We start from the raw sequence: 12,429 nt of genomic DNA, 5'->3' as shown, positions 1-12,429 counted from the left end.
TCGATATTTCCTTGCAATGTACTTTGTTCCCCATTTCAATGAAAAATGCACTCGTCATCACATTTATTTGTCTACAACTTTACAGAAACTTTTGTACTAATTGTGTTAATATTCCTAAAGTTGATGACAATACTGTTATTAAGCTACCCTGTACTAATTGTGATAATTTTTATACATTCATTAAAATGGCTTTCGGGAACACAATATTTTGAATTACAGAAATATGTCTCGTCAACCAATTTAATTTTTCAATTACATTAAAAATTACCCACTTTATCCAAACCTTTTCATTATGCTTCCACACCATTTTCGGGTGGCTAAAAACCATTTATCTAAAAAGTTTTTTCTTAAATTATTTTTTTAGTCAAAGTAGTGTAGAAATATTACTATATAAAGTCACAAAATTTAAAATTTGGAGTAAATAACTATATTTCCAAAAATTTTAAAAATCATTCTTCATTATACTTATTCAAATTTCCTTCTAAGGAACCATTTTCGGGTGTCAACAAATATATCTTCATTAATATTTTTCCATGATTTTTTTTGTCAAGTGGAAGTATTGTACTTTTACTGCAAAATTACGCAAAAAAAAGATTATAAGGATATATGCGGCACTTCAAGTGGCGTAGTGGACTATTTTTACAAGTTTATGTTCAATTGGGCTACTTTAACAAAACGTATGTTCAAGTAGCCCGAAATCCAACGGAGCCCAAAAACCGCATTAAACATATCATATTTCTAACGTGCAAGTCTACCTAGATATGCTTTTAACAAATCATTTTTTTTTATTTTAAACCAGTAAAAGTGCACTCTTGAATTTTAGAATAATCACATCTTTTTTTTAATAAAACCTCGATAAAACATACTATTGACTTAACTAAATATTTTTTATTCAATTTTAACCAATGCGATGCCACACCTAAAAAATAAACCACTCACATGAAAAATATCATATTCCAACATACAAGTCTACCCAGATATGCAGTTAACTAATCAACAAATTTTGAATTATTTTTTACAAATAATATAGCACTCTTAAATTTTAAAATAATTACATTATATCAAAAAACTTCCCTACTTACAATTTTCATCCCATTACACTAACCAAATATAATTATTTATTTAATAATACTAATAAATAGAGTAGTTACTTTATTTACTAACCACGTGAAATTCACGAAATAATATATAATTTATTGATAATTTAAAAAGTACTATACAACTAAAATTATTCAAAAACCCAAGAAAAAGATAGGTACAAACTTTTCATTAAATATTCAATTATTTTTAGGATGCCAACTTATTTTTAGTATAAATCATGAAAATATGGATGTTCTTTTATTTTAAATCGAACGGATTTCATCAATTCATTTAAAGATCTAACGTCCTTTGAAAAACTTAAAGAAAAAAATAATCAAATAAGAGTTTAAACTAATAAAAGAATAAATTTACCTAACAAAAGAAAAAATTACTGGATTTCGTTTGTTTTTATTAATGTTCTGTTTGATTTCTATAAAATTGGCGAACATTAATAATATCTATAAAGTAAAATTCCCGACTCAACCAACAAAAAAATATAAACAATTTACTTAGAATTATTTTTTTAATAGTGTAATAATTAACGTAACAAATAATATGTGAAATCATAATAATCGGTCACCATCTTACTCGCATAGAATCACAAAAAAATAAAAAATATTACAAAATATAATGAGACAAAATCTCCAACAATTTAAACTTGAGAGTGGAGCTAAATGTGCATTTTTAAAGAGAAATATGAAAATTCAATGGATTAAACCATTTTTTCTTACCATAAGTGTACCTATTTTGCTTAATTAACAGAATTTTTTATTTTGACTTTGTATATGTAATTCAGTTTAGAAATAAAAAACTAAATACATTAATTATTTGAGTGTTTAAGGAAAATCAAAACCTAGCATAAAGTCCTATGAAAAATATTAGGAATATAAAATTAGTTTATAAAATAATTACAAACTATCAAATTTTATTGATTGAATATAATTGAATTTCATAAATTGATATTAATACCATTAATTAAATTATTTTATATGGACACGTTGCTCTACTTGAGTCATTTTGTAACAACCTGTTCAACATGTAACGTTACCCAAGTCCTGTACCTTGACTATTAGGTTGGTGTGATCAATTCTAAATTTAGCAGTACCAAAACTTTTTTGAAAAGGTGCAAAAGACGCGACTTAACTGCTTGTCCATAAACTGATTAAACATCGAAAAATCAAAAACTGATACTCATGTTGTCATGGACTTCCTTAAAACCTACAACTCCAGCTATGTTTAAAAGCTTTCATTCTGTAGCCTCTTTTGAAACACATCCAAATGAACATTATCAACTCATTACTTAGTGCTGAAATTTTGTTAAAATACTAATGTTCTAAAGCTGAAACTGCATGTCCACATGTCCAAAGATCATGATAAACTTTAGTGAATGAATGAAACCTCTTATATAAACATTATATCTCGATACAATTCATTTATGTATTCGTAAACGTGCATTATTTGATCAAACCGCAACAATGACAATAAGTTCATGCACTAATTGATCAAACCTCAAAATGACAGTTAGTTCATTTCTAAAACTTATGTTAGCAAAACCACACCTAATTATTTAGTGTAGACATGTGCATCAATTTGAGAAGTCGAGGCAGTATCTTTTAAATAATTGCCATTTGCTAATTTGCCCCTCCTCTTACTTTGAAATTCTTAATGACCGTGCCATACTTGTGCAAGCCAAGTAGTAGTGCATGTTTTACTATAAATACCCCTGGATCCTCTCAACAATTTTGCACTGCAAACTCACTCTCTTACACAGCAAACAAACCAGTAAACAAGCTAAGTTACTAGAGATGGCTCTAAGTAGTTTCTCTGCGACGGAGATGACTCTGTCCTCAGTCATAACTCGTCGAAATCACGAAGTGTCGTTGAGGCCCGGAGAGTTTAACCGCAGGGCTCTCTTTTCTTCTACTAACAGAAAGGTCAAGTCTGGTGGCAGCTATGCACCCTTGACCATAAGGTCCTGGAAAGGACAGGTTGCACCTCCTGTAGAAATGCTTGAGCATTTCACAAATGGAGTTATTCCTTCTAAAATCCCCAAGGACGAGGTTATTAAAAGAAAAGACTTCCCGAAAGATTTCAAATTTGGATGCTCCACTTCTGCTTTTCAGGTCACAATCCTCCCTTCTAATACTTTCTTTGTATACATTAGTTAAAAGAATACGTGTTTTTTGGTACAAGTCATCTTAATTTACTAAGTAGACTATGTCATTAGTCATTCTGCATTATCGAAATCATTATAATGTTTGTGTACTAATTTGATATGTGCAGACAGAAGGATCAGGAAAAGAGGGAGGAAGAGGGCCGGCAACATGGGATGGATTTATACAGGATAACATCGGTGATGTTGACATTGCTGTTGATTCATACCATCGCTATGAGGTGCACATGTTTTTGATGGACTTGGTCAATATAGTAATCAATAGCGAATTTCACCTGATGTACTTGCAATCATTTAATCACCAATTCGATTTGTCAAAGATTGTGGTCCTAGCAAGACGCTTAAAGAAAAATGTTTTAGTTGGTCACTACGATAATCTAAATACTCAAACTTTTCGCTTTTTAGCCCATAGTATTTGGTAAAGGCAAAATCTATAGAAAACATTAGTAGATCTGTTGAATGTGAGAGATCAAACTGTTTAGGTGGGAAATTAATATTTGATATGTTTTTTGCTGGCAATCTAATGCTAACTCCGGAACTGTTAATCCAACAGGAAGATGTGCAGCTTTTAAAGAATATGGGAGCAGATACTTACAGATTTTCCATTTCCTGGTCTAGGATCCTCCCTGGTACCTGCTTTCTCATCCATGAATATTTCTGTTTTGTGTTATTTGTAGCCATTTTCATCGAGACTCGAAAGCATACTATAAATGTGTTGTATAAGATGATCAACTAATTGAATGGTACAAATGCAGATGGGACAGTGAGTGGTGGTATAAATCAAGAGGGCATTGATTTCTACAACAACTTTATTAATGAGCTCATCAAGAATGGTATGAAAGCTTGATCTTATTAGTACTTCAGTTGTAGTACATGTTTGTAGTTCAACACTTAACATTGTAAATCTGATGCATGCAGGAATCACCCCAATTGTCACACTATTCCACTTTGACATGCCAACAGCCCTGCAAAACAGATACAGTGGTTTCTTGAACAAGCAGATTGTGTATGGCTTAAGCCTTAACTCCACCACAATTATAATCAAAAACTATTTTGATTTTTCTAACTTTAAAAGATTTCGTTTGGCTACTTTAGGGAAGACTTCAAAGCGTATGCAGACCTGTGTTTCAAAACGTTCGGTGATAGAGTCAAGCACTGGACTACTATCAATGAGCCACAAGTTTTTGGGCAATACGGTTACAGAATCGGGTTGAAGGAAAGCAGACCACACCCGGAAACTGACCCTTTTATAGCTACACACTACATCATTTTAGCCCATGCTGCAGCAGCTAAACTCTACCAACAGACTTATCAAGTAAGTACTATGTTCATATCAGTTAACAATATTAAAAGATTTGTATTTACTAATGATACCAGTCTGCTAATATATTAGTAGTTTGTTACTCACCTATCTTTGTTTTGGGACTACATTCAGCCCACTCAGAAGGGAGAGGTTGGTATTTCACTTGTGACAATTTGGTTTGAGCCTCATGGAAATACCAGGCAAGACGTAGATGCATCTGAGAGAGCTTTCGACTTCCAGGTGGGATGGTAAGTATACGTTTACTCTGTTTTTGGCATCGCTAGTAGCTATGATAAGGTATCATACCAGTTTCATTCAACTGATGAGTAGGTTAATGTACCTAGTCAATATATTAATGCAGGTTATTGGAGCCATTGGTGTTCGGAGATTACCCGTTCATCATGAAGGCTTTGGTAGGCAAAGGCCTTCCAACATTTACTGAAGAGGAAAAAGCTTTGATCAAAGGCTCCTATGATTTCATAGGAATCAATTACTATACTTCTAACTATGCATTGTCTCTTCCATTTAATCCTGATGCCACTCACAAAACTAGTGCTGACTTCCAACGAACGACATTGACAAGTAAGAATCTCGTTATTTGGTTTTATCCATATTCCTTTTTATTTTTGATTTTTCGACAAATAAATGAAATTTGGTGCTCAACTAATAGGACTTTGTCTTGTCTGCAGGTGACCGAAATGGAGTGTACATTGGAGATGCTGTAAGATATTCGACATTGCTGATTGCACTTCTATGAAAAGCATATACATATTCACAATTACACATACACATGTTGTGAACTGACTTGTTCTTGATTTTCAGACCCCCGGGAGTAGTCAAATATATGTGTACCCACAAGGACTAAGAGATGCCCTGGTTTACATAAGCAAAAACTATAATAACCCAAAACTATTCGTTACTGAAAACGGTTAGTTAGTCATCCTCATAGTAATTGCATATGTTCTACAAGAGCTCTGCTTGATAGTTGATTCTAATTTCAATGTAATATTCCAAATTTTCTATGTAAACAGGGTATCCGGGTAAGCGAGATGACAAACTTCCAGTAGAAGAAGCGATAAAAGATCCTGAACGAATTCAGCATATTATTGACCACCTCACAGCAATCAATGAAGCTATGAAGTAGGTTTTAATCTAATTGTTTAAATGCCATGTTTATTTTTTTTGATAAAATGTAATGCTCAAATATTTGTGGTTTGCAGACTGGGAGCAAATGTAAATGGTTACTTCATGTGGGCATTGATGGACTGCATGGAGATGGGATCAGGTTACAATGTGAGGTTCGGTCTCTACTACACGGATTATCTCAACAATTTGAACAGAATCCCCAAAGAATCTGCAGGGTGGTTCAAGAATTGGGTTCACGCTAAATGAAGCCGGTGACTTTCGTTGCATTATCGTATCTTCAATGTACGATTTTCCTCAGCTATTGAGTTTGTTGTAATATTGTATCCTGTTGTGTAATTTTCCCTGGCCACGGAGTTTGAGACGTTTGTTTCGCTTTAGAGCCATGATAATAATGATGTATTTCTTTCTTAACTAGTAGTAATAACAATGTTGCTTCCTGCTGCTTTTGCTGTGCTTTTGTTAGTTGTTTTGAGGGTAAATTTTCATCAGCTAAAAGTCAGATGATAATAATGTGCATCATAAGTCTGAGCAAGAAAAACAATGCTGAAGACGGAAGAAGGAAAATATTCAGCGAAATATATTTGAAACAGCATAATACACAGCTGAGACTGAAATTGCCATAGGGTTCATATCGAATCTTAGTTGAAACGAAGCTAGACAGTTATTTTGATTTTACTTTCACATTTCCAAAAGGGATAGTTGGTTTCTCCGGAAATGATTAGAATATAGATTCAGTTGGGGCTTCCTCTAAGAGTACGGAAGCCAAAATTGATAGTTTTGAATGAAAACGCAAACAATTGCCAAAGTAGTTTTATAGCCGAAACAAATACTCCCCAACTTTTCGATTTTAATATACTTGTCTTAACAAAACCACAAATAATTAAATTTGTAGTGGATCTGTGTTATTACCTGCCATTTCAGTAGGTTTATAATTTTATTACAATTTTGCCATGTGCACCAAATGTAGTAGTTGATATGTTTGGAGTAATTGCCAATTTGCCCTCATGTAACTGTACATGGTCCTAGTACAAATAACTCAACAATATTGCACTGCAATTTCACTTTCTTACACAACAAACAAACGAGTAACACCAAAATCATTTTGTTAGCCATGGCTGTAAGAAGTTTCTTAGCGACGGAGATGAGTCTGTCCTCTGTCGCGGCTCGTAGAGATCACCAGGTGTTGTTGAGGCCTAAAGAGTTTAACGGAAAGGCCCTGTTTACATCAGCTAATAGGAAAGTCAAGTCTGGTGGCGGGTATGCACCTTTGACTATAAGGAGCTGGAAAGGACATGTAGCTCCACCTTCAGAAGTGATTGAGCATTTTGAAAATGGTGTCATTCCTTCTAAAATCCCCAAGACTAAGGTTGTTACAAGAAAAGACTTCCCAAAAGATTTTAAATTCGGGTGCTCCACTTCCGCTTTTCAGGTCACAATCTTCCCTTATATTAGTTTCTTGTCATTACGTAGGCAGTGGCGGACTCAGGAATTTTATATTCCGTATTACCTAAATCATTGAAATAAATATAATATATGATCGGATGAATTTAAATGTAAATGAATATGTGCAGACAGAAGGATCAGGCACAGAGGGAGGGAGAGGGCCGGCAACATGGGATGGATTTATACAGGATAACATCGAAGGACTTGATATTGCTGTTGATTCATATCATCGCTATAAGGTACAACATGTTCTTAATGGACTTGGTCATTATTAATTTTTGATCACCTGCTGGCTGCTTTATTTGTTATCATTTAACCACCAAGTTGATTTGTCAATTAGGGTCTTGCAGCATTGTTTAAGAAAAAGTTATTGTCAGTGTTAAAATTGTAATAATATCAAGTACCTGTACTTCACTATAATAAGTTGGTGTATAACAGGAGGCCAACATGTATCAATTATCATGTTAGATGTAATTTTAAATTCCTTAATCGCCATCCTCGTACGGTTTTATAATATTTTTAGTTGATCCACAGGAAGATGTGCAACTATTAAAGAATATGGGAGCGGATTCTTACAGATTTTCGATGTCCTGGTCTAGGATCCTCCCTGGTATTTGCCTTCTGGTTTCATGAATTGTTTCTGTGTTCTTATAAAAGTATTATTACAGCAGTTGATAAACATATGATGATAACATTCAAACTCAATAATGATGTAATTGCATTGACTATTATAAATATTTGCTTATTTAACTCAAGTCACTAGTTGAATTTGTAAGTAATTAATATGCAGTTGCATTTTTTCCAGAAAAAGAACTTACAACTGTGTCAAGTTGTTATTAATTACCACCTAAAAAGTTAGTTTAGAAAGATCAGTACAAAACAGATTGCATAGTATAGAATATAGATTTACCAATTCAAGATAGAGATGGGTGGCTTTGGTTGACATTTCAAGACAAGTTGAATACATGCTACCAAATGTTTCTAATAAGGATCAATTATTCAATTACCACCAAAGAAGTTAGCTGGGGACTTGAGGGCAGCTAGGCAGGGAAGATAAGTTCAGATTTTGGTTTCAGTTCAACTTCAGATATAAAACTTTAGTCCCAGTTTAACCAAAGTTGTTATGGTTTATGAACCTCTACTGATGCTGAACGAAAAATTATAATATTATCACCCGGGATAGTTAAATCTTTAAGTTTTCGGAACCTGTAAATCTGTGCATCTTACATATAATTTCCATCTTGTATTACAGTAAGAAATAAGAAACATCAGTAGCAAACAAATTGCAAATTATTGACATGCGAATCCATCAAAATCTATCACGTTATATTTGTAATCATTTTCATGGTGCCTGGTCCATCCACTATTTGAACGATCCAAAATCCAAATGCAGGTGGGACAGTGAGTGGTGGTATAAATCAAGAGGGCATTGATTTCTACAACAACTTCATTGATGAACTTATTAAAAATGGTAATTAAGTTTAATTTTCCATTGCTGTTAAGTTCTACATGTTTATAGTTCAACACTTGAACTTGTAAATTTAATGTATGCAGGAATAACCCCAATTGTTACACTGTTCCATTTTGATTTACCAACAGCCCTCCAAGATAAATACAGTGGTTTCTTGAATAAGCAGATTGTGTATGGCTTACCACTCCACATTTATTTATTTTTTAAAAAATATTGTAGTTTGGTTCCTCTGACTGATAAGAATTTTGTTTGGTTCCTTTAGGGATGATTTCAAAGCATATGCAGACCTATGTTTCAAAACATTTGGTGACAGAGTGAAGCACTGGAGTACTATCAATGAGCCACAAGTTTTTGGACAGTATGGTTACAGAATTGGGCTAAAGCAAGCCAGATCAACCGCGGCCACTGACCCCTTTTTAGCTACCCATAACATTATATTAGCCCATGCTGCAGCAGCTAAACATTATAAACAGACTTATCAAGTGAGTAAATTATTCCTATTATTGAAAGATGCAGATGACTCCGAAATCAAACTCATGATAATAATATGTTAATGCCTAAAAGTATCAATAGTGTATATTAGCTTGTAATTCACCTGTTTTGTTTTGTGCCTACCCACTAAATAGCCCACTCAGAAGGGAGAGATTGGTATTTCACTTGTGACAATTTGGTTTGAGCCTCATGGAAATACCAGGCAAGACATAGATGCATCTGAGAGAGCTTTCGACTTCCAGGTGGGGTGGTAAGTATGCATTGTACTCTCTTTTGACATAGCTAGTAGTTGTAATAAGGTTTTGTATTCGAGTTTCATTCAACTACATAAACCGTGCTAATAACTAAGTCAGATTATATTTGTGTTTTTGGTCATGTCAAATATTGCTACCACTGAGCTTACCACTAATGACTACTCTGCTGTTGCTTAACTATAAATAATGTATTAATGTAGGTTATTGGAGCCATTGGTGTTCGGAGATTACCCATTCATTATGAAGGCTTTGGTGGGGAATGGCCTTCCAACATTTACTGAAGAGGAAAAAGCTTTGATCAAAGGCTCCTATGATTTCATTGGAATCAATTACTATACTTCTAATTATGCAGCGTCACTTCCATATAATCCTGATGCCACTTTCACTAACAGTGCTCAGTTTCAACATGCGACTTTAACAAGTAAAAAACTCATCATTTTCAATAACCAACCTGCATATTTTAAATTATTTGATAACATCCATTGTCCTTCATTACTTTTTTGTCATTTTTCAAAAAAGAAAGAAATTTGGTACTCAAATTACCGTTAATGTGTTGTCTTGCCTTGCTGCAGGCGACCGAAATGGAGTGTTCATTGGAGCAGCAGTAAGATATTTAACATTGCACTTAAAAGGCTAGCAGACACATATTCACATGTCGTAAAACTAACTTCTTATTGGTTTTCAGACACCTGGGAGTGATGCTATATATGTGTATCCAGAAGGACTAAGAGATGCCCTGATCTACATAAGCAAAAACTATAATAACCCAAAATTATACATTACTGAAAACGGTTAGTTAATCATCATCACACTATGTGTTTCTTCTGCTAGAAATCTACTTCATTTGAAGTATTCTAATTTTGCAATGAACTACAGGGTATCCGGATAAGCGAGATGACACAATTCCGGTGGATGAGGCAATAAAAGATCCTAAAAGAATTCAGCACATTCTTAGCCATCTCTATGCAATAAATGAAGCTATGAAGTAGGTTTTAATCTAGTTGTTCAAATGTCTTGTGTATCTTTGTTGTTGAAATGTAATGCTCAAATATTTGTGATTTGCAGAATGGGAGCTAATGTAAATGGCTACTTCATGTGGGCATTGATGGACTGCATGGAGATGGCACAAGGTTACAATGTGAGGTTTGGTCTCTACTACACAGATTATCTCAACAATTTGAACAGAATTCCAAAAGAATCTGCAGGCTGGTTCAAATCTTGGGCTGAAGCTAAATGAAGCAGATGACATTCCTTGTATCATCATATCTTTAGTGCCTGATTTTCCTGAGCTGCTGAGTTTTTTTTGTGACATTTTTATCTCTTCAGCGTAATAATAGTAATAATGATGTTGCTTTCATTCTGCTGTATGATTATCATTTACCACGTGTTTGTTAGTTTACAATTTCGTTTTTAGTGTATATGTTATTTGCAAAAAAAATCGCTGACAAATAATTACAATCAATGATTACAATCATCGATCGTAAGGACCCGAACCGATATTGTGAAGATCAAACTCGTATACTCTCACCTTTGCCCTACATCAATGGAACATTAATACATTTTATACCAAAGTTCTCTCATCCACATACTCTTCCCTATATCTAACATAAAGTCATTAAAATGTATTATAAGCGATGATGACCTTTTAAGATCACACCTTAGTAAAACCTTTCTTAAAATTTTAGAATTTCTGGAAAGATACATGCTTAAGCGGTAATCCTATGTTGCCTGTTGGTCCAAAGTTCGTTTGTTAATGGGCAGCTGAATGATTTTTTAAAGGGCCCAACAATTGTCTACTCTTTTTTTTTTGTCTACTTAATAACAGACGAGGAAGGCCCAGCTCTTTTGCAGGATATTTAACCGGTCCAATTGTTGCATATTTTCCGAATAATTTAAACATTTAACTAAATTTAATTATTCATAAACAAATATTACATTTGTCTTTACTAATATTCGGAATCTTATTTTTTTATATATTAAAGTTGATAATTTAAATACGTAAAATGGTAATTTAAATCAAGCTCATTAAATGAACTCAATTCTTTATTCTTTTTGCCAATGAAATGAATTTAACTTTATATTTCGCTTTAAAATTATTTATTTGGACTCAAGTGACCTCGATTTGTTTAACTTAAATTGAATTGAAGTGTACTTAATTTTGAGTTATTTCAATTCTAAGCCTTCATAGTTAACAAAATTTATTTGGATTGATTCATATTCATTAATAAAATTAAATTAAGATAATCATGGTCTTTCTTACATGATAAGGATCTACGCACTAAGTTGAAATTCAGGCACCGCCTGGTAAAACCGAAGGTATTCTCAAGCATATCGTCTCGTAGACAGTGAAATTATGTCTCTAAAATAAGTAAAATAAAAACAATTTTTCTATTAGGTGTCAATCCCAATAAAAATTACTAAGCAGCAGTGTAATAGTGTTATATATTTGGAAAATTGGAATTATTCGGTTGAGTTACAGATTTGCGATTTATTGGATGATTTATAAAAATCAGATAATTTATCGACAATTTATCGAAAATCGGATAAATATTTTTCACCAATTTTTAAATATATTGGCGATTTTAAAAAAATCGAGCAATTTCTATAACGGAGGCAAATAGTAGTATTTGTTTTATTTCATTTCTCAGGACATCTATAGTAATAAACGGTAACAAGGTAATAAATGAAAAGTACTGCACATCTGCATCATAGTTTAATTTTATATAAAAAAATAGTTTTAATATTCTAGTATGCTTTTTAACACTTGATTACCTTACCTTTTCCAAATTAACACTTGCTTACTTGAATAAAATGTTATGTGCACAATGTGCTACAATATATTACAAAAACATTAAATATGAAGTATAGTAAGTTTTAATACATACTCCCTCCGTCCCGATATACATTTCTTATATTGATTTTGGATACTATACATACTAAGCAATTGACTGTTAATTTACATATAATTTATAAGATCAAATATAATCGTGATCTCGTTGTATTCATATTTATGAGTACTTAAATATAATGAAAATTTTATATTTAATACTATTACAAAATTAAAGAT

General features: G+C 32.9%; 1 protein-coding gene across 1 annotated transcript; it reads left to right on the top strand.

Annotated features, from left to right (window-relative positions):
* The first annotated feature begins 2,805 nt into the window (after window positions 1-2,805).
* LOC141685083 (uncharacterized) lies at window positions 2,806-10,719 on the top strand. Its single transcript, XM_074490210.1, has 24 exons — window positions 2,806-3,203; window positions 3,364-3,474; window positions 3,807-3,882; window positions 4,009-4,086; window positions 4,172-4,259; window positions 4,349-4,568; window positions 4,689-4,804; window positions 4,918-5,138; window positions 5,246-5,277; window positions 5,379-5,484; window positions 5,588-5,696; window positions 5,777-5,945; window positions 6,691-7,131; window positions 7,274-7,384; window positions 7,680-7,755; window positions 8,539-8,616; window positions 8,700-8,787; window positions 8,879-9,098; window positions 9,243-9,358; window positions 9,563-9,783; window positions 9,935-9,966; window positions 10,048-10,153; window positions 10,239-10,347; window positions 10,428-10,719. Exons 1-24 carry the CDS (start codon window positions 2,886-2,888, stop codon window positions 10,597-10,599), a joined length of 3,414 nt encoding a protein of 1,137 aa, XP_074346311.1. The 5' UTR covers window positions 2,806-2,885; the 3' UTR covers window positions 10,600-10,719.
* Window positions 10,720-12,429: the final 1,710 nt, after the last annotated feature.

Source organism: Apium graveolens, chromosome 9 (assembly GCF_009905375.1).
Source record: "Apium graveolens cultivar Ventura chromosome 9, ASM990537v1, whole genome shotgun sequence".
In the NCBI taxonomy this organism is placed as follows: Eukaryota; Viridiplantae; Streptophyta; class Magnoliopsida; order Apiales; family Apiaceae; genus Apium; species Apium graveolens.
This window is presented reverse-complemented; position numbering and strand designations above follow the sequence as displayed.

Excerpts from the sequence above, each read along its gene's own strand:
- LOC141685083 (XM_074490210.1), top strand. The coding sequence starts at position 2,886 with ATGGCTCTAAGTAGTTTCTCTGCGACGGAGATGACTCTGTCCTCAGTC. Across the intron at positions 4,087-4,171 it reads TAATGAGCTCATCAAGAATG|GAATCACCCCAATTGTCACA; the intron begins GTATGAAAGCTT and ends TGATGCATGCAG. Across the intron at positions 10,154-10,238 it reads ATTATACATTACTGAAAACG|GGTATCCGGATAAGCGAGAT; the intron begins GTTAGTTAATCA and ends AATGAACTACAG.